Source organism: Myotis myotis, unplaced genomic scaffold, assembly GCF_014108235.1.
Source record: "Myotis myotis isolate mMyoMyo1 unplaced genomic scaffold, mMyoMyo1.p scaffold_m19_p_4, whole genome shotgun sequence".
Lineage (NCBI taxonomy): Eukaryota > Metazoa > Chordata > Mammalia > Chiroptera > Vespertilionidae > Myotis > Myotis myotis.
This window is the reverse complement of record NW_023416346.1, coordinates 83,450,332-83,473,468: the sequence shown is the minus strand read 5'-3', so window position 1 is coordinate 83,473,468 and position 23,137 is coordinate 83,450,332. Positions and strand designations below refer to the sequence as shown.

The following is a 23,137-nucleotide window of genomic DNA, read 5'->3' as shown; positions in this document are numbered from 1 at the left end:
TTTAACAAAGTAAATTACATTATTTGCTTGTGTGTGCATAAAATATCCCTGGAGAAGGAGGGGTGTTGGCTGTTAGAGGCCAGGAGTGGGAAGGAGACTTTTCACAGAATTCCCTATCATCCCTCTTGAATTTTGAGTAATGTGAATAGTCCGACTGTTCAAAATATAGATACCAATTGTTACTAAGCAGTGCCCTGGAAGCTGGGTTTAGAGCTGGGGTCTATGCTCCAAGCTAACTCCCTCATATGGGCTGTCCCAAAAGTATGTCTAATGTGCCTTAGGAACCCAGAGGAGAAAAGTGGGCAGGGAATGACATTTTCACTGAACCTTGAAGTTTGGGTAGGAGTTGGTCCGACTGGTAAGAGACCACTGTGGGAAGAGGTCCAGGATAGGAAAAGGCACTTCCTGTTTGGGGAAGGAGGCTATATCTAGTGCGGAGTGACAGTGACCGGAAATGAGATTTTAAAGGAAGACAGAAGCCAGTGTAGACACAGCTGTGGGTGCCAGGTTCTGGGGTGCAAACTTAATTGTGGAGGCAATGGGAGACTTTGGAGGTTTTGAAACAGGGAAGATGCAAAGAGCTGTGTGTAACAGTGATCCTCTAGCAGCAGCATGGGGACCAAAGGAAGGGATCCCAGTGGGGATCAGCCTGTTGATGTCCAGGACATAGTGGCAAGGACCAGAACTAGAGGACCAGCTATCCTGGTCTGCCCAAGATCATCCAGGTTTTAGCATTAAAAATCCTGTGTTCTGGGCAACTCCTCAGTCCCTGGCAAACAGAGATGGTTGGTCACCCTCACCTGCGGCTGCAGGCCTACCTACCCTGAGAAGTGACCCAGTGACTTCCAGGAGACTTTAAAATACCCATCCAGTTGTACCATACCCTCTACCACCACAGGCCCTTCCTCGAACCACCTCTCCTAGGTTGATTTTTCACTGATTCTAGACCCGCTGACCTCTAGACATAAGAGATTTTTGAGAAAAATATCCCCACTTACCAATTTCCAGCCTTTTTTCCTACTTCCCTCCACAAAACTGAGGCTCCAGTTAAACTCAACTAGTTCCTGTTCCAAAATAAACCTTTAGACTTTTGTGTCCATTGAGCCACTACAGGAAGGGTCATGTTCCCTATTTCTCTGTCTGCTGGAGCCCGTAGCAAATATCACCTCCCCACAGGTCAATACCAGTCCTATAGAGCAGTGTCTGGGTGTCAGATACCTCCAGAGGAGCATCTCAAAAATTACCACTAATCCTCACAGCAAATAAATGTGACTAGTCCCTTTTTCCACATGAAGAAACTGAGACTCAGAGAGGGGAAGTGTCTTGTTTAAGGTCACACAGCTACTAGCCTTCCCCTTTGTCTTCTTTGTAATTCTCTGATGGCCCCAATCTTTATATTGATGATGTACGCACTTCTTTCACTTTCTACCTGCTCCCATGACCAACCACACTCACACAATTGCCAACCTAGAACAAAACTAGGCAGCCTAGAATAATACTTACTATTACTAGTAGGCCCACAATAGACATTTGGTGAATGAAAGGACTATGTAGCCTGGTGCCTGGCATTAAATAGATTCACCACAAATGCTTTTAATTGAGCTGTAGTTGCAACATCTGACCAAATGAGAGTATGTCAGAGGAGGAGAATCAGAAGAAAACACACTGTGGCAAAACCTCAGCTATCCAAAGCTTTCTGGAAATGACTCATTCTGAAGCCTGGGGGTGAACCTTTGAATACAGGAAGAAGAATCTTGGGACTGCTTTTTTTCTTTCTCAGCTCCCCTCACTTCCACCACTCCTCCTGAGCTCCCCGGTCCCCTTGACCTTCTTTTCCTTCCATTCTTGTCCTCTTTTTTTGTTAATCTCTTGCTCCCTAGAAGCTTCTTAGCTTCCCAGCTTAACCCAGACTCCCCATTCTTTCTGGTTTGGCAAACTAATTGCAGTTTACCCTGGATTTCTCTTTTGTGCCATTGTGAATCCTCAGCACCATTTCTGCTCACTACAGCAGCCCCTGCTCCATAAAGCCTGCCCAGACCACCTTGGGCTAGTGGCTGCTTTTTACCTGTTCACTCGATGGTTCCCCATACCATCGAGTCTGGGCTTATGTCTACCTTGGACGCTGGACTGTGAGTTTCTTGAGGATTAGAATCATGTCAGTCCTAATATTTGCGAATGGAATTGGCAGACCTTTTGTACTTTTTGGCCACCATTCCTTTGGTACTGCTTTCTCTGAGGCAGCTAAGTCTTTGCTTTCTGGTTGGTTGAATTGTCATTGGGACATATGAGTGCTGGCTGTTCAGGGTTTGTCTGCTGGCTTACTTCTCTTCTTCCTGCTTTTTGTATACTCCCTGATACTTTACACTTGTCCATTTGGCTCAAGAGAACTGAAGCTCGCCTGGCCAGCATGGCTCAGCAGTTGCGCATCGACCTCTGAATCAGGAGGTCATGGTTCAATTCCTGGTCAGGGCACATGCCTCGGTTGCAAGCACAATTCCCAGTGTTCAATGATTCTCTCTCATTATTGATGTTTCTATCTCTCTCTTCTTCTCCTTCCTCTCTGCAATCAATACAAATATTTTTTTTAAGAGAGAACTGCAGCTCGAATAGCACTCTCTGCTCAGTGGAGAAAAAGGTGGCCAATCAAGTCTGGGCCGAGCCCTGCCAGTCACTCTTACTCAAAGAACCAGGAGACCAGATCTTCTTCATTTGTTACACAAGTTTTTACTTCAGTGCCTACTTTGTATCAGGCCCTGAGCCACACGTTTGGGGGAACAGAAATAAAAATTGGTCTGTACTTGCCCTGCCTCTGGTGTCCTGTATAATCTTGAGTCCTTTCTAGGCCTCTTGCATTTACCAATCTGAAAGTGAAGTGGGTAGAGGCCTGATCTGTAAGGCGACTTAGAGCTATCAACATTGGGGATCTTGTTTATCCTGAATACTCTAGCCCTCTTCACATCTGTGCTTTCTGTTAGAAGAGCCAGGCCTGACCCTCTTACCTTTCTTCCTCCTCCCCTGCAAATTCTGAGTAGACATGCTCCAATACATCTCATTGTGTATGTGGTCAAGTAGCCCCAAGAAGCAGCTTAAGAACTGCAGGTAGGGGAAAGTAAAAAAAAAAAAAAAAAGGACGGAGAAAGGGGCAACATGTCAGGTGGCCATCTAGGGTACATTGAAGAATGAAAGCACTCCCTTGCCAAACATACCAAAAAAAGTTGTCTAAGCCCAACTCTGAAGAGTAGTATTAGTCAGTCTAATCAGGAGGCCCAAGCCAGAGTTGGGGGTTGGGAGGAGAGAAAGACAGAGTTCTGCTTACCTCCCTGGAGAAGGCTAAGGAATCAATATTTCCTTGCACTTGCAGGACACTTGATAGCATTTTTGTATTTGATTTTCCTAGCAACCCTTTTAATTACATTCAAAAGTGTTGTTTGTTTGTTTTTAACACCTTGTATACACAAGGCCTTACGCTGAGAATACTAGTCTTTTTTTTAGGACACAATCACAAATTCAAATGTATAGACATTTTCATGATTTTTGTTTTTTTGTTTAAAGTCTATCTCCTTCACTAGACTGTAAGTTCGGTGAAGACATGAATCATGTCCATCTTCTTCCCCACTGAATCCTCAGCACCAGAAATAATGCACAGCAAACAGCAGTCACTCAATAAATAATTAAAGAAAAAAAATGAATCCAGCAGTCTGGGACCTGGGGACAATCTTTAATTTTGCAAAGGCTGGTATGCAGGAGAAAGCCTCTTACCCTGGAACCTAGTAGACATTCAATAGATATTAATTGAACTAAACAAATTATAGTAACAGGAAACACTTACTTAATGCCTATTGTGTGCCAGGCCCTGTGCTAAGCACTTCATATTCATTCACTCATTTAATTCTCAGAACAACTCTATGAAGTAGATATTATTATTATTATTATTATTATTATTATTATTATTATTACCATTTTAAAGATGGGGAAACCAAGGCACAAAGGTTTACCAATTTGTAAGTGGCAGAGCTGATATTTGAATCCCAGCTATCTGACTCTGAAGTCCATGCCCCTAACCACTACACTGCCTCCCAACAGATGTAGAGAGATGAGCAATTTCCAAAGGTGTCATAGGAAAAACATAGTGGAGCTAGGACTGGAACTTAGGTTTGCTCTCTGTAAAATGGTTTTCCCACTCTATCATATGGTGTCTGACCACTGATACAGAGACTCTGTGAATAGAGGCACAAAGAGGTATTTGAGAAGTATAGATATCCATGCAGAAAAATACCCCTCAGCAGGAGACAGGAGGAGGCAAAGAGTAGCTACTAGGGCAGAAACAAATGTGGTCCCTAGGTCCCCTTTCTTAAGCAGTGAAAGGTAGCAGGTTGCTTTCAGAGGTCCTATTTGAGGCCTAAGCCATTCTTTTTTCTGCACAAATTTATCAGGGACTCCCTCCCCACACACACATAGCTAGAACCACCCCAAGGCCATTTCTGCCTCATTGCAACTGAGCACCCATGGAGAAAGGATATATGTATATTAGGGAGATTAGCTCGTAGGATCTGAAATCTGATGTGTGTAGGAAGTTGGGGCGGGGCAGAGAAACAGAGAAGACTGGAGGAAAGTTTAGGTCAACCCTAAAATCTCGAGCAGCTAAAGGGACTCTCTGATAACAGATTAAAGCAAAGCACCTGTAAGCACCTCAGCTTTAGAGGTGCTGGCCTTCCGTTTGGGCTTCTTGCCACAACAGAACAGCACCACGGTCATGGCCTTCCTCTCCCGACAGAATCTTCAGGAGATCCTCCAAACCCTCTCAGTTCTGCAGTGGCTCCCAGTCTACATATTTTTAGGTGAGTGAACCCCAAGAGCTAGAGAACACATGGAAACAGGCTAAGAAAGAGGCCAGGAATCCACAAATGAAGAGGGCTCCAAAGAGTTCATTTGGTTGGTGCCTCCCTCTGGGAAGGACTGTGCCTCCTCACTCAAGATATGGCTACTGTTGAGTTCACTGGATTTCTCTCCTCCCAACTGAGGGGTGTGAAGGCCAGGAATGAGGCTGTAGTTGTTCTAGTTTAAAGATCACCGCAGCCTTCTCAAGACTGCCCCCTCTAGTTCAGAGTCAGATTCAGACTGGAGCAAAGGTGGTGATGGCTTGCAGCACTGGTGTTAGTAGGTAGGTATAAGATGATTTCCCAATAATAAGGTAATGGTGAGAGAATTCTGAAAAATCTCAGGGTTTCCTGAGTAACTCATTATACAGAATTTTGAGAAAAGGCCAATTGTTCAGTGGGCTCTCTGTCAGAAACCAGGACTTTGTGGGCAGCCAATTAAGGGGCAAGCTTGGAAATTGGACAGGGAGAAATGTCATCCTGAAGGATGAGACAAGAAGGAGGCAGCCTATTCCAATCCATGGACAGCTGGCTGTATGACCCCTTAGAGCAGAGGTTCTTAACCAGGACCTCGAATTGGAGGTTGGGCCACTTTGAATTTGGATGGAAAAAAATTGCCTCTTTATTTTCACTAATTTCAAATAGAATTGATGAGTGTAAGCAACAAACCACAGAAGTGTTAGCAGTACCTGTGAACATGTTAGTAACAGACATCGCAGAGATGTGCAAATCATATGCCAGTTGCTGCAGACATTTCATTTATGCTCATGATTGTTTCAAAATTCTTATAGATATTTGAACTACCATTAGGTATGGTTATTTAATGCATAAATCAAGAAGCCCATGTTACTATGTCACTTTTTTGTAATGTTTTGATAACTGTGCTTTAATATGTTGAGTTTCCTTCGTAAATCTGTATTTTATTTTGTGCATTAAAAATATTATTCTGAGAAGGGTCCACAGGCTTCACTGGACTGCCAAAGGGTCCCATCACCCCCCAAAGATGAAAACTTATTGAGCCTCATTGAAGTTAAATCAAGTCCATCAATGGCTTGACTCTGGTAATAAGAGAAGGAAGCACTTTTTCTGTAAATGTATTTGTTTCTAGTGTTTCATATTTTCTTCTTGTTTTCCTTTGTATTCATCTTAACGTCCTCAAAAAGACCCCGTTGATAATTTCCAGCCCTTAGCTAGGAAAGTGAGGGGTACAGGAATGTCCTAGGAGACTTGGCATTGTGATGGCAGCCACCATTTCAAGTCTGGATCCCAGAAAGATGGGACAAAGAGAGCAGGAAGAGAAGGTCAAAAGAGAAAGAGCTGTGTGAGCTGGCCCTTTTAGGTGTGAGGTCTGTCCCACCACAGAAAGCTTTTGTATGGTATTTGACACAAGGGCCCAGATTGTTCTGGCTCCTCTGGGGAGCCGTCCTCAAGAAAATGTTCTCACTTTTCTCCCAGAAAATGGTTTATTCTTTTTTTAAAAATTTTTTATTGATTAAGTTATTACATATGTGTCCTTATCCCCACATTACCCCCCATCCCCCCAATCATGCCCTCAGCCCCCTGTTGTCTGTGTCCATTGGTTAGGCCTATATGCTTTCATATAAGTCCTTTGGTTGATCTCTCCCCCTTACCCCCACCTTCCCCTACCTTCCCTCTGAGGTTTGACGGTCTGATCGATGCTGCTCTGCCTCTGGATCTGTTTTTGTTCATCAGTGTATGTTGTTCATTATATTCCATAAATGAGTGAGATCATGTGATATTTATCTTTCTCTGACTGGCTTATTTCACTTAGCATAATGCCCTCCAGTTCCATCCATGCTGTTGCAAATGGTAAGAGTTCCTTCTTTTTTACCACAGCGTAGTATTCCATTGTGTAGATGAGCCACAGTTTTTTTTGGTTTGTTTGTTGTTTTTTTTAAATATATTTCATTGATTTTTTACAGAGTGGAAGGGAGAGGGATAGAGAGTTAGAAACATCAATGAGAGAGAAACATCGATCAGCTGCCTCTTGCACACCCCCTACTGGGGATGTACCCGCAACTAAGGTATATGCCCTTGACCGGAATCGAACTTGGGACCCTTCAGTCCCCAGGCCGATGCTCTATCCACTGAGCCAAACCGGTTAGGGCGTGTACCACAGTTTTTTAATCCACTCGTCTACTGATGGGCACTTAGGCTGTTTCCAAATCTTAGCTATGGTGAATTGTGCTGCTATGAACATAAGGGTGCATATATCCTTTCTAATTGGTGTTTCTAGTTTCTTGGGATATATTCCTAGAAGTTGTATCACTGGGTCAAATGGGAGTTTCATTTTTAGTTTTTTGAGGAAACTCCATACTGTTCCCCACAGTGGCTGCAAGAGTCTGCATTCCCACCAGCAGTGCAGAAGGTTTCCTTTTTCTCCACATCCTCTCCAACACTTATTGTTTGTTGATTTGTTGATGATAGCCAGTCTGACAGGTGTGAAATGATACCGCATTGTCGTTTTGATTTGTATCTCTCATATAATTAGTGACTTTGAGCATGTTTTCATATGTCTTTCGGCCTTCTGTATGTCCTCTTTCAAAAAGTGTCTATTTAGGCCTGTTGCCCATTTTTTGATTGGATTGTTTATCCTCCTTTTGTTGAGTTGTATGAGTTCCCTGTAAATGTTGGAGATTAAACCCTTATCGGTGATATCATTGGCAAATATGTTCTCCCATGCAGTGGGCTTTCTTGTTGTTTTGTTGATGGTTTCCTTTGCTGTGCAAAAGCTTTTTATTTTGATGTAGTCCCATTTTTTATTTTCTCTTTAGTTTCCATTGCCCTAGGAGCAGTATCAGAGAAGAAATTCCTTCGGCACATGTTTGCGATTTCGCTGCCTGTGGATTCCTCTAGAATTTTTATGGTTTCCTGTCTTACGTTTAAGTCCTTTATCCATTTTGAGTTTATTTTTGTGTATGGTGTGAGTTGGTGGTCTAGTTTCATCTTTTTGCATGTGTCTGTCCAATTTTCCCAACACCATTTATTGAAGAGACTATCTTGACTCCATTGTATGCTCTTGCCTCCTTTGTCGAATATTAATTGGGCATAGTGGTTTGGGTCGATTTCTGGGTTCTCTATTCTATTCCATTGATCTATATGTCTGTTCTTGGGCCAGTACAAGGCTATTTTGAGAACAGTGGCTTTGTAATACAGCTTGATATCTGGTATTGAGATCCCTCCTACTTTGTTCTTCTTTCTCAGGTTTGCTGCAGCTATTCGAGGTCTTTTGTTTTATTCCAGATGAATTTTTGAAACGTTTGTTCTAGATCTGTGAAATATGCCATTGGTAATTTAATGGGGATTGCATTGAATCTATAGATTTCTTTGGGTAGTATGGACATTTTGATGATGTTGATTCTACCAATCCATGAACATGGTATGTTCTTCCATCTGTTTATGTCTTCCTCTATCTCTTCAGTGTCCTGTAGTTTTTCTCATATAAGTCTTTTACCTCCTTGGTTAAGTTTATTCCTAGGTATCTTAATTTTTTTGGTGCTGTGGTAAATGGGATTGCTTTTTCAGTCTCCCTTTCTATAAGTTCACTATTGTTGTAAAGAAATGCCAAAGATTTCTTGGCATTAATTTTGTATCCTGCTACAATTGCCAAATTCATTTATTAAGTCTAATAGTTTTTTGATGGAGTCTTTAGGGTTTTCTATGTACAGTATCATGTCATCTGCAAATACAGACAGTTTTACTTCTTCTTTTCCAATTTGGATGCCTTTCATTTCTTCTTCTTGTCTGATCACAATGGCTAGAACTTCCAGTACTATGTTGAACAGGAGTGGTGAGAGGGGGCATCCCTGTCTTGTTCAGTCCTTAGGGGAAATGGTTTTATTTTTTGCCCATTGATTATGATGTTGGCTGTGGGTTTGTCATATATGGCTTTTATTATGTTGAGGTATGATCCTTCTATTCCTATCTTGCTGAGAGTTTTTATCAAGAAAGGGTGTTAAATTTTGTGAAATGCTTTTTCTGTTTCAATTGATATGACTATGTGATTTTTATCTCTCAATTTGTTTGTCATGAATCACATTTATTGGTTTGTGGATATTGTACCATCCTTGCATCCCCAGATAAATCCTACTTGGTCATGGTGTATGATCTTTCTGATGTACTGCTGGATCTGATTTGCTGGAATTTTTTTGAGTATTTTGGCATCTATGTTCATGAGGGATATTGGCCTGTAATTCTCTTTCATTGTGTTGTCTTTATCTGGTTTTGGTATTAGGGCGATGCTGGCATCATAGAATGAGCTGGGAAGTGTTCCTTCCTCTTGAATTTTTTGGAATAGTCTGAGGAGGATAGGTTTTAATTCTTCTTTGAATGTTTCATAAAACTCCCCTGTGAAGCCATCTGGCCCCAGGCTTTGTTTGCTGGGAGCTTTTTGATGACTGCTTCAATTTCTTCCATAGTTATTGGCTTATTGAGATTTTTAGAATCTTCTGGATTGAGTTTTGGAAGGTTATATTTTTCTAGGAATATGTCCATTTCCTCCAGGTTGTCTGGTTTGTTAGAGTAGTGTTGTTCATTGTATTTTTTAACAATTCTTTGAATTTCTGTGGGGTCTGTTTTTATTTCACCTCTTTCATTTCTGATTTTGTTTATTTGGGTCCTCTCTCTTTGCTTCTTGGTGAGCCTGGCTAGAGGTTCATCAATCTTGTTTATCCTTTCAAAGAACCAGCTCTTGATTTCATTGATCTTTTGTATTTTTTTTTTTTTTGTCTCTATGTCATTTATTTCTGCTCCTTTATTGTCTCCTTCCTTCTGCTCACTCTGGGCTTTTCTTGTTGCTCTCTTTCTACTTCTTTGAGTTGTAGAGTTCGATGATTTACTATGATTTTTTCTTTTCTTTCTTTTTTTTTTTTAGGTAGGCCTGTAGTGCTATAAACTTCCCTCTCAGAACTGCTTTCATTGTGTCCCATAGATTTTGGATTGTTGTATTTTTATTGTCATTAGTTTCCAGGATGTTTTTAATTTCTTCTTGATCTCTTTGGTAACCCAATCATTGTTAAATAACATGCTTTTCAGCTTCCAAGTGTTTGAATTTTTTGGATTGTTTTGATTGTAATTGATTTCTAATATTATGCCATTGTCATCTGAGAAAATGCTTGAGATGATTTCAATCTCCTTGAATTACTGAAGACTTTGCTTGTGACCCAATATGTGGTCTATTTTTGAAAATGTCCCGTGTGCACTTGAGAAGAACGTATATTCCGTGGCTTTGGGATGAAATGTTCTGAAGATGTCAATTAAGTCCATTTGAGCTAGTGAGTCATTTAGGATTGATGTTTCTTTAAGTGGTTTCTTCTTAAGCATTTTTTCTCTCTTCCTTTCTCCTCTCAAGGCACACTGTCTCTAGTCAGGAATAGGGTAGAAGGCATAGCCAACACTGAATATGTAAGGGTCCAAGAGGGTGAGAGCTCACTTCCTGGTAATGCCCACCCCCAATCTCACCAGCTTCTAGTCATCCTGAAAGAGCTGGAGAAGTGGACTGAAGATGTCAGGGACAAATGATGGCATTGATGTGTCTTATGTAAAAACACTAATAATAAATGTGAATGTTTTCTTTCACCTGCATTTTTTTAATTGTTTAAAGTATTACAAAGGATATTACATATGTGTCCTTTTTTTCCCCTCCCTTGACAATCCCCTGGCTTCCCCTACCCCCCAGTGTCTTATGTCCATTGGTTATGCTTATATGCATGCATACAAGTCCTTCGGTTGATCTCTTATCCCCCTCCCTCCTGCCCCCAACCCTCCTCGGCCTTCCCACTGCAGTTTGACAATCTGTTTGAGGAAGGTTTGCCTCTGTATCTATTATTGTTCAAAAGTTTATAATGGTCTCTATTATCCATGAATGAGTGAGATCATGTGGTATTTTTCCTTCATTGACTGGCTTATTTCACTTAGCATAATGCTCTCCAGTTCCATCCATGCCGTTGCAAATGGTAAGAGTTCCTTCTTTTTTACGGCAGCATAGTATTCCATCGTGTAGATGTACTACAGTTTTCTAATCTATTCATCTACTGATGGACACTTAGGCTGTTTCCAGATCTTAGCTATGGTGAATTGTGCTGCTATGAACATAGGGGTGCATATATCCTTTCTGATTGGTGTTTCTGGTTTCTTGGATATATTCCTAGAAGTGGGATCACAGGGTCAAATGGGAGTTCCATTTGTAGTTTTTTGAGGAAACTCCATACTGTCTTCCATAGTGGCTGCACCAGTCTGCATTCCCACCAGCAGTGCACGAGTGTTCCTTTTACTCCACATCCTCTCCAGCACTTGTTGTTTGTTGATTTGTTGATGATAGCCAGTCTGACAGGTGTGAGATGGTACCTCATTGTTGTTTTGATTTGCATCTCTCGGATGATTAGTGACTTTGAGCATGTTTTCATATGTCTCTTGGCTTTCTGAATGTCCTCTTTTGAAAGGTGTCTATTTAGGTCCTTTGCCCAGTTTTTGATTGGATTGTTTATCTTCCTTTTGTTAAGTTGTATGAGTTCCCTATAAATTTTGGAGATTAGGCCCTTATCAGATATGACATCGGCAAATATGTTTTCCCACGCTCACCTGCATTTTTTAAAGTTTTTAAAAATCGTGCCAAAATATACATAACATAAAATCTACCACCTTAACCATTTTTAAGTGTACAATTCAATGACATTAAGTACATTCACAATGTTGTGCAACCATCACCACCATCCATCACTAGAACTTTTTCATCATGCAAACCTGAAACTCTGTACCCATTAAACAATAATCCCCATTCTTGCCTCCTCCTGGCCCCCGGCAACCAGCCTTCTAGTTTCTGTCTCTGTGAATTTGACTACACTGGTACTTCATATAAGTGGTCTCATACTGGTACACTATTTGTTCTTTTGTGACTGGCTTATTTCATTTAACATAATGCTTCAAGATTCATCCATGTTATAGTATGTGACAAGATTTCTTTCCTTTTTAACCCTAAATAATATTCCATTGTCTGTAAATATCACATTTTGTTTATCCACTCTTCTATAGATGGACGCTTGGGTTGCTACCATTTCTTGGCTATTGTGAATAGTGCTGCTGTGAACATGGGTGTTCAAATATCTTTGTGAGACATGATTTTAATTATTTTGGATATATACCCAGAAGTGGAATTGCTGGGTCATATGGTAATTCCATTTACAAATTTTTAAGAACTACTATACTGTTTTCCATAGCAGCTGCACCATTTTACATTCCCGCCAACAGTGCACAAGAGTTTGAATTTCTCCACATCCTTGCCAACACTTCTTTATTTTCTTTGTTATAGTAACCATCTAAATGAGTGTGAGATGATATCTCCTTGTGGTTTTAATTTGCATTTTTCTAATTATCTGTGTTTTTTTTTAATTAAATCTTTATTGTTCAGATTATTACAATTGTTCCTCTTTTCCCCCCCATAGCTCCCCTCCACCCGGTTCCCACCCCACCCTCTGCCCATACCCCCCCCCACTGTCCTCATCCATAGGTGTATGATTTTTGTCCAGTCTGTTCCCGCACCCCCCACACCCCTTTCCCCCCTGAGAATAGTTAGTCCACTCCCTTTCTATGCCCCTGATTCTATTATATTCACCAGTTCATTCTGTTCATTAGATTATTTATTCACTTGATTTTTAGATTCACTTGTTGATAGACTTGTATTTGTTGTTCATAATTTGTATCTTTACCTTTTTCTTCTTCTTCCTCTTCTTAAAGGAAACCTTTCAGCATTTCATATAATACTGGTTTGGTGGTGATGAATTCCTTTTTCTTATCTGTGAAGCTCTTTATCCGACCTTCAATTCTGAATGATAGCTTTGCTAGGTAAAGTAATCTAGGTCGTAGGTTCTTGCTATTCATCACTTTGAATATTTCTTGCCACTCTCTTCTGGCCTGCATAGTTTCTGTTGAGAAATCAGCTGACAGTCGTATGGGTACGCCCTTGTAGGTAACTGACTGTTTTTCTCTTGCTGCTTTTAAGATTCTCTCTTTGTTTTTTGCTCTTGGCATTTTAATTATGATGTGTCTTGGTGTGGTCCTCTTTGGATTCCTTTTGTTTGGGGTTCTCTGTGCTTCCTGGACTTGTAAGTCTATTTCTTTGACCAGGTAGGGGAAGTTTTCTGTCATTATTTCTTCAAATAGGTTTTCAATATCTTGCTCTCTCTCTTCTTCTGGCACCCCCATAATTCGGATGTTGGTATGCTTGAAGTTGTCCCAGAGGCTCCTTCCATTATCTTCATATTTTTGGATTCTTTTTTCTTTTTGCTTTTCCAGTTGGGTGTGTTTTGCTTCTTCGTATTTCAAATTGTTGACTTGATTCTTGCTATCCTCTAGTCTGCTGTTGGAACTCTGTATAATATTCTTTATTTCAGTCAGTGTATGCTTAATTTCTAGTTGGTCCTTTTTCATATCCTCGAGGGTCTCACTAGATTTCTTGAGGGTCTCACTAAATTTATTGGCGGTTTCTAGAAAATTCTTGAAAAACCTTAAAAGTGTAGTTTTGAACTCTATATCCAGTAGTTTGCTTTCCTCCATTTCTGTCATTTGTGACCTGTTTCTTTGTCTCCGCATTTTGGCTGCTTCCCTGTGTTGATAGAGTGGCTTTCTGTGCTAGGTGTCCTATAGGGCCCAGTGGCTCAGCCTCCCCAATTACCTGAGGTGGACACTCTTGGTGCACCCCCTTGTGGGCTTTGTGCACAGTCTTGTTGTAGTTAATCCTTGATTGTTGTAGGTATCACTGGGAGGAATTGACCTCCAGGCCAGTTGGCTGTGAGAATCAACTGTGTCTGCTGTGGGAGAACTTCTGTGCTGGAGACACCCTTCTGGGGCAAGACTTGCTTCAGTGGGGCTTTGGTGCTCACTGAGTCTGCCCCCTGAGTGTGCCCGTTATGGATCTGAGGAGTTTTATTCTGGATCGTCCCACTCTAACCACTGGGTACACTGGCTCTTGGATCTCTAAGGAGGTGGTAATTTAGCCTCTGCCTGAGGCTACCCAGCAGGAGCTATGGAGAGATCTGCAGATTCCTCTTCTTTGTTTGGGGTTTGGAGGTGCCCAGATGAGGCCCAGCTGTGAAGCAGTGCAAGCTTCTGTGAGGCCTTGCGCCTTCTTTTGGATGTTCTGGGTCTCTCTGACCCAGGTGTAGTCTGTTAGGTAATTTTCAGATTGCAAAGGGCCAGGCCTTGTATATGCAAAAGCCTCTGCACACAACTTGGGTGGGGCGGGGTCTCAGGGAATCAACAGGATGGAGCAAACAGCTATGCTTGATCCTCAGTCCTACCCTAAGAAGCCCTGAGTCTCAGTGTCCCAGTAATCGCTGCAAGCACCTCTGAGAGAAAGCCGCCCTCGAGGTCCAGTTTCTCCCCATATGAGTCTGGGTCCCCAAAGACTTGCCCAGAACTGGAGTTCAGAGCAATCGGGAGCTTGAGACTCCCTCCTGATTGAAAAAGACAACCGTGTCCTCAGTTGCCAGTCCTTTGCACATGTGCCTCCGTACCTCTGCACTTTACTTCCGCACCTCCTCTGAGTCTCAGTGTGCTTTTCTCTTTCCTTCTAGTTGTAGAATTTCCACTCAGCCAGCCTTCCTGTGGTTCTGGATGATGTCCGTTTTGTCTTTTAGTTGTATTTTTGAAATGGTTGTGTGAGGCAGCAATTTCCGGTGTTTACCTATGCCGCTATCTTGGTTTCTCCTCTCATTAATGATCAGTGTTTTTGATCATCTTTTCATATGCTTGTTGGTCATTTGTCTTGACTCTTTTCCAATTGATTATCTTTATCATTCCAATTATCTTCCTCTACTAGTTTAGGTATTATACATTCTGTTTCTATTCTTTTAGTAATTATGCTAGAAATTACAACACGAGTCCTGAGTGTTGGAGGTTACCAAGGTAGCCATAGCATCTAACAGTTGTGATGTGCACAGAGGTACCGAAGAGATCCTCAAATCGGTTCAGCAGTAATAGAGAAAATACTAATTATAAGACCTTGGCTGTCTATGCCACTACTATCTAGTAACAAAGATAAACCAATCACTCATTCCACCATTGTTCACCATTGTTCATTTTATGTGTTAGTGCTGGACATATGCATAAGTCACTACAATGTAAGACAGACTGTGGTAAGTGAAAGAAAGAGCCACAACAAATTGATATTAGGGTTTCAAAAAATAAATTATTACACTAAGTTGAGAGGATCAGGGAAGGCAGGAAAGGAAAGCGGTGTGGCATGATGAACAGGATGTGGGTTCTGGAGTTTGTCAGACTTGGATAAAACAATTCGCTGTGTGACTTCAGACAAGTACTGTAACGCCTTTATACCTCAGTATCTCCATCCTCTACCCTAGTCCACAGTAAATGATCCATACAAAAAAAAAATTGTCCTTCCTCCATCCTCCCCTCCCTCCCTCTCTTCCATTCTTCCTTCCTTCCTCCCTCTTTTCCCCTTTTCCTCCCTCCCTTCTTCCCCCTCCCTCTCTTCCTCCCTCCCTCCCTTCCTTCCTTCCTTCCTTCTTTCCTTCCTTCCTTCCTTCCTTCCTTCCTTCCTTCCTTCCTTCCTTCCTTATTTCTTTCTTCTTTCTCTTTCTCACCCTCTTTTCTTGATCCCTCTGTCTTGTTCAGAGCATCTATCAGTGCTTCTCCTTCCCAACTGATGTTCAGAATCATGGCTAATTACTGAGCATTACTGGAAGTGATGGGCAAGGAAAAATGGAAAAGGGGAAGAAAAAGGCAAAGAGATAAGAAGGAGGGAGGGAGGGAGGGAGAAGAAAGGAATTAAAAAACTGTTTGAGGGAGATGTGGAATACAAATACTCATGACCCTTAGAATTAATCAACAGCCCTGAGAGCCCTCTGAAGGCCAGCTCCTATATAAAAGATGGCTTTCAATCTGTCTCCTCTTTTCTGGGCTTATATCACCATCTACCTAAAATGTCACAATATTCTCTTTCCTAGCCCTCTATTCTCTACTCTCCACCCTCTCCAATCTACTCCACTGCCTGCTCCCAGAAGAGTCTTTCAAAAGCATGTTTAATTATAGCCCTCTCTTGCTCAAAAATAGCAGTGGTTTCCCATTGCCTACTCGATGAAGCACACATGTGTTAGCTTGGACATTCAAGGCCCTCCTCCACTCTCTGGCTCCCTATACCAGCTCATCCTCCTACTCTTCCCCTGGAAGCTTGTCTTCCAGGCAATCTATTCACAAAACAAACACAAATGGTACTCTCCCACTGCTTCACCTCTGCTCTATTTCCTCCACTGGAAGTGCCTTGATCACTCTTCCTGTATTATCCATGGACAACCCCTCCTTTTAGATGTTGCTTAAGTCACAGCTTTGCTGCAATGTTTCCCAGACAGCCCGAGACTACATCAACTCCGAAAGTGCAGAGTACTTTGTACAAACAGGTTGGGTAGCAGCCTTTATATTTGTTGTCCCCTTCTACCCAATAAACTCCATGAGAAGAGGCGCCAGCCATGTCTTGTCATTATTATATTTCTCATAATACCAGGCTTGACACTAAATTGATAATTCTTCCAGATTTCTGCTTCCTCAGTAGAGACCTTTAAGTCCACCTCTTGTTCTTTTTTTCCCTCTCCTGAACATCTGTGTGTGTGTGTGTGTGTGTGTGCGCGCGCGCGCACGCGTGCACGCACGCACGCCTGTCTTCTTTCTCTAGTTTCTTTTTTTAAAATTATTTTTCATAAATATGCATTATTTATGTTTCTAGTTTCTGATATTACAAAACAGATCATTGTCTTGGAAGTCACACAGACCAGGTCTGCCACTTACTTGCTATGTGACCCTGTACAAGTAAGTCACTATTGTTTTCTATGTGACTTTGAGCAAGTCATTCACCCTCCGCCATTGTAGAAACAGAGCATAATACCTGCCTTTGAAGACCATTCCAAAAATTAAAGAAGCAAGAAAATCTTTAATAGATATTCATTTTCTTTCCTTCTGTTATAGAAATTAGCATTAACTAGATCTTAGAAAATTAGGCAAATAGAGACTTTGATATAGTGCCAGCATTCCATAGGCCCCTTCAAAGCATTATTCACTAATCCCTCTCCTTCACCCCATACATACAATTACCAAACCATGAAAATTCTACCTCCATATTATCTTTCAAAATGGTTTGGTAAATAGCAACCCATTTCAGGTTCCCATTGCCTCTCATCTAAATCATTGAAACTCTTAGCTTATCTCCCTGCCTACAGTTTCTCTCGCTCCCACAGTTAGCCTAAAATACTTTCCTGATACACAGATATGATCATACCACTCCTCTGCTTAATAACCTTTACTGGTGTCTCATTCCCTTCAACAACAGGCCTAATCTACCCAGCTTCTTTCCCAGCTTCGTCTCCTATTCCATGGCTTTCTGAGTTTGGAGGTTATGGTGTTACTCATGGGCTTTGGACTCCTCTACCTCCAGGCCTTTGTTCAATTTTTTCCTTGTGCAGGGAAGGCTCTTCCTTCACTAATCTATATGTAAAAATTCTATTCTTCTTCCAAAAATTCAACTTAAATCTTGCCTTCTACAAGAAGTCTTTCTTGATTCCCCAGTAATAAGGAATAGTCGTTTCCTTAGGTTCCCGTAGAATGACATTTGAGCTCTGACTACATAGTTCTTACTCTCTGGGATGTATTTGTTATTTATGGTTCAGTCTTCCCCACTAGACTGAATTTCTGGAAAGCAAGAAATTTATTTTCTACATGTGTTAATATGAGTTAGCACACACATTGTACTTAAAATAGCTCTTGGCACATAATAAAGACTCAACAAACACTACACTCACTTCCCCAAAGCTTGGAGTGAAGGTATATGACCTCTCCCAACCTCGGCTTTTTAAAAAAATATATATTTTATTGATTTTTTACAGGAAGAAGGGAGAGGGATAGAGAGTTAGAAACATCAAAGAGAGAAACATCCTTCAGCTGCCTCTTGCACACTCCCTGATGGGGATGTGCCCACAACCAAGGAACATGCCCTTGACCGGAATCGAACCTGGGACCCTTCAGTCCGCAGACTGACGTTCTATCCACTGAGCCAAACCAGTTAGGGCCCAGCCTTGGCTTCTTCATATGTAAAACAGAGATGATAAAATTATCTGCTCTCAGGGTCATGAGAGGATTAAATGAGATAATGTACATTAAGTGCTTCTTAATTTAAAATGCTGGGTACATGGTATCAATGACTATACTTAAATTATTTTCATCATTTCCATATTTACTCTCTTCACCCTCCTCCTTCCAGGCCCCAATCCTGTCTGCATGGCCTCTAGCACAGAGATTTCACATGAGGTGTGCTCATTCAATATTTGTTGAATGATTAGATTACCTTTGATTCCCACAGATTATTAGATCTATAGTTAATTTGGATCCAAAAAGTAACTACAAAACCACAGAAATTCATCTTGGACACACCAGCCATGTTCTTAGATTTTTTAAGGCTTTGATTAGAATGGTGGGTCTTTGCTTGACACTGGAAATAACTGATTGCCTATAGCCTTATACACACATGCACACCCTGGAACCTCAGAAGGCCTTTCCTTGTTTGGAATAAGGGCTTTGGTGGTTTCTCTTACTCTTAGTTTTCACCTACCCCTGGAGAATTTTGAAATCAAACTTCTACTAGTAGTACAATTTAATGTAACATTTTATCATGAGTCATCTTGCCCCTGCTTGGCACTGTGCTAATGGCTGTTTTCAAGAATAATACTGTGTAGTAGGGAAAGGGCCATACATGTAAGCTACTAACTACATAAGCAGCAAAATCAAACAGGGCAAATAGAAGTATAAGTAATGTGCTGTGGGTATGTGGAGGAGGAAGCCCTTAATTCTGACTAGAGAAGCAGCAAACATATCACCAAAGAGGTATCATGTGAGCTAAGCCTTAAAGGTTGGGAGAATTTTGATAGGTATAATGTTGGGGAGAGGGTAGTCAGAACAACAACAGCATCCCCAAAGGCATAAAGATGTGAAATTACATGGTGGGCTGAGGGGATAGGAGTAAACTAAGGTAGTTGAGCCCCTGTTTCCCATACTCCAGCCATTTACATCCCACCTTCTGGTTCTTTCAATGTCTGAATACCTCCTATGCTATTATTACTGAACATTTTTCCAAATTAGTTCATTTATGTAACCTAAATTTATATATTTCAACAAGAAACTTTATATCACTGCCATAAATTCACTTTTATTCATTACATATTAAAATAACTTTTTATCCACACACCAACTCACATCATCTAGTGTCCTTTCAGTGGTATGGGACCACACTTTGAGGAATACTGGGCTAAAGCATAAGGGCTGTGAATGAAGGTACTGAGAGATGAAGCTAGGAAAGTGGGGGAGGGGGGACAGTCCATAGAGAGCCTTAAATGCCAAGCTAACATGTTCAGACTTTATTCTGTCAGCAGTGGGAAAACATTGAAGGTTTCCGAGGACGCAAAGGACATTATGACTGTGCTTTAAAAAATTATCTGACAGTAGTATGTAAAATGGACTGGAGAGGAAGAGACCAGAAGGCAAAGAGTAGACACACAACTGCAATCTAGACCAGAGGAGATCAAGTCCTGGACCAAAGAAGTAGCAATGGAGACAGAGGCAGGAGGGTGAATTGGAGAGTTTTTTTGTTGTTGTTGTTTTGTTTTTGGAAAGGGAGAGAAGTCAACAACAGCTCCAAAATATTGAAACTGAGATTTTTTCCTGAGGTCTGAAAGATGAATAGCAACTAGTCAGGCAAAGAGCTGAGGAAAGAATCTTCTAGGTAAACGGAACAACTTTCACAGAAGCCCAGAGGCTTGAGAGCAGAATGAGTTGAAAGAACGGACAGAACAGGATAGTGGAATGCAGAGAACAAAGGGGTGGCTGGGGCTCCATCACGGAGGGCCTTTGAAACCAAGGTCATAAGACTGGACTTGATCCTAAGAGTCATGGGAAGCCATGTTAGTTGTTGAATTATTAAATCAGCATTTATTCCCACAGCTTATGATATCTATAGCTAATTTAGATCTACTAAGTAATCACAAAGCCACAGAAATGCCTCTGGTAAGCCAGCCATTTTTGATTATATGCTACAGGGGGACAGACTCTGATTTTTATTCAGCTTGCTGCTGTGTCATGGCTCAAATGGAAGCACAAGGCCTACTTAGGAATAGTAGCAGTCATCTGGGAGATAGGTGATGGAGGTTTGGACCAGGTAGTAGCATGGTGGCGGAAAATAAGATAATTTGAAAGATGTTTGGAAGACAGAACTGACAGGAAGCAATAACAACAGCTTAATGGTTAAAGGTACAGTCTCTGGAATAAGACACTTTGTGTTCTCAACTCTGGTTTCCCCACAAGCTAGCTATGTGACCTCAGGTGGTTATTTAACCTCTCTTAGCCTGAGTTACTCATCCACAAAACAAGAATTACTGTCCTAATGAGGTATGTATGAAGATTAAATAAAATATGCATGTAAGACAGTTTTACATAATGAGTATACAGTAAATTTTGGCTGTTATTATATAGGGAAAGTGAGCAAGTGAGATGAATCAGAGATGATTTGAAGAGAGGACACACTTAGATTTATATTGGTACCATCTTTAACTTAAGTTAATAATCCTTTGTAATTTGAGGCTGTACAGGTTTAAGAAAGTCAGTACCAGAGATAAAGAGGTATATTACATAATGATAAAAGGGTCAACTTACCAAGAAGACATAGCTATCCTAACTGTATGCACCTAACAATAGAGCTTCAATATATATGAAACAACAACTGACAGAACTAAAAAGAAAAATAGACAAATCAGCAATGGTATTTGGAGACTTTCTCAAAAACTACAAACCAAAACCCACCCTAGATAAAATAGGTAATCTATAACTACTAATTAAATCAATTTAAATATTAATTATAGAAGGTTAAAAACTTTCCAAAACAGAAATCTGCAGGCGTAAATGGATTCCACCAAACAATTTAAAGAATATATATCACGGATTCTACACAATCTTATCCAGAAAATAGAGGAGGAAGGAACACTTGGCAACTCTCTTATGAGGCAAAACCGTGATAACAAGGCCAGACAAAAACAGTACACAAAAAACCTATAGACCACTATTCCTCATGAATATAAATGCAAAAATCCTCAACAGAAGGAATTCAAGTGTAAATACTTGAAAATTAATCAATGTAAACTATTAACTATCCAAGAAAGAAAAAACTCATGATTATATAAACTGATGTAGAAAAAGCAGTTGACAGACATCAACTTCAATCATGATAAACACTCTCAGTAAACTAGGAATAGAAGGAAACTTCCTCAACTTGATAAAGACCATCTACAAAAACAAACAAACAAACCCTAGAGTTAACATTATGCTAATGGTGAAAGACTTAAAGCTTTCTTCCTCAGATTGGGAGCAAAGCAAGATGTCCACTCCCACCATATACATTCAACATCACACTAGCAATGGCAATAGGGCAAGAAGAAAAAAATATATAGAAAAGCATGCAGACTGAAAAAAATCTAAAACTGTCTTAATTCATAGATAATATGATTGTGTAGAAAATCCCAAGGAATTTACTAAAATCAAAAACAAAAAACCCTCCCAAGAACTAGAAAATCAGGTTAGCAAAATGACAGGATACAAGATCACATATAAAAAAGGAATCAGAAAAACCAATCAGAAAGGATATATGTACCCCTATGTTCACAGCAGAACAATTTACAATAGCTAAGATTTGGAAACAGCCTAAGAGCCCATCAGCTGATGAGTGTATTAGAAACCTGTGGTACATCTACACGATGGAATACTATGCTGCTGTGAAAAGAAAGAACTCATTCACATCAGCATGGATGGGCCTGGAGAGCATTATGCTAAGTGAAATAAGCCAGTCGGGAAAAGAGAAATATCACATGATCTCATGCATTTGTGGAATATAATAAACAACATAAACTGATGAACAAAAATAGGTCCAGAGACACAGAAGCATCAAACAGACTGTCAAACCACAGAGGGAAGGCAGGGGAGGGTGTGTGTGGGGAGGGGGGGTAAGAGGACTTGTATGCAATGCATATAAGCATAACCAATGGACACAGACAGTAGGGGGGTGAGGGCATGTGCTGGGGGGTGGGAGTGGCCAGGTAGAGGTCAATGCGGGGGTGGGGGAAGAAGACATATGCAATATTTCAAACAAAAAAGAATTTAAACAATGGAGACAAAATTAACTATATTTCGATATACTAGCAGAGAACAATTGAAAATTTATAATAGAAACTTAAAAAACAATACCATTTCAATATTTCCAAAAAAATGAAATATGTATGAATAGATTTAACAAAACCTTTACAGTATTTGTTGGCTGAAAACTATCAAATATTAATGAATACATTTAAAGACCTAAACAGTTAGAGATATACTGTGTTCATGGATTGGAAGACTCAGTATAGTAAAGATGTCAATTCTCCCCGAATTGATCTATAAATGTAATGCAATCCAAGTAAAAATCCCAGTAGAATGTATTAGATAAGAATTTTGCATAAATATTAAAATTTCCAAATCTAAATAGTACTGTGGGTGTTGTAAGGGAAGAGAATGTCTTTGTTTTTAGAAAATACACAGTTGGGCATTTAGGGGCAAAGTGTTATCTCTGCAATGTACTCTCAAATGCAAACATGTGTATTTCTATGCATTTATATTTAGAGATAAATCAAATGTAAAATGTTAACAAAAGGTAGATCTAGGTGAAGGTTATATGAGATTTTATTAAAATACTAGTGGCCCAGTGCACAAATTCATACACATTGAAAGGAAATTAATTAGAAGAAATATTTTAATATTGTTCGCCCTTTCTCTATAATAGAAGTGTCAACCAAAGTCACAATTGACAATGACTGATGGAAACACACATGTGATTGGAGTCAGTGAGAGCTTTATATGTATCATGCATGTACGAGTCAACTTAGACTTTTATAGATATAGAATAAACTTGCTTAATTAGACCTGCTTTCTGATGTAGCTAAACCTTTTCCAGCCCAATGAAGCACCCCAACTTCTCTTTCAGGTAATTGTCAGGAACACAGCAGTAAATATCAACACAAAGCAGATTATTATTGTAGATCATGCAGGTAGAACAAAGGGTAAAATATTTAACTGCAGCAGTGTTTGACTATATTCTGTGCAGTGAAAAAACCTGAAGTCATTTTCAAGGTCTATTTCTTACTTCTTTTCAGTCAGGTCAAGTTTCT

The 23,137-nt window shown here is 40.4% G+C and overlaps 1 protein-coding gene across 1 annotated transcript in view; it reads left to right on the top strand.

Annotated features, from left to right (window-relative positions):
• Positions 1 to 4,753: 4,753 nt before the first annotated feature.
• DGAT2L6 (diacylglycerol O-acyltransferase 2 like 6) overlaps positions 4,754 to 23,137 on the top strand; it is a 38,625-nt gene continuing 20,241 nt past the window's right edge. Inside the window, exon 1 of the mRNA XM_036305882.1 lies at positions 4,754 to 4,838. Coding sequence (XP_036161775.1) covers positions 4,754 to 4,838 — 85 coding nt within the window. The remainder of the gene's footprint in view (positions 4,839 to 23,137) is intronic.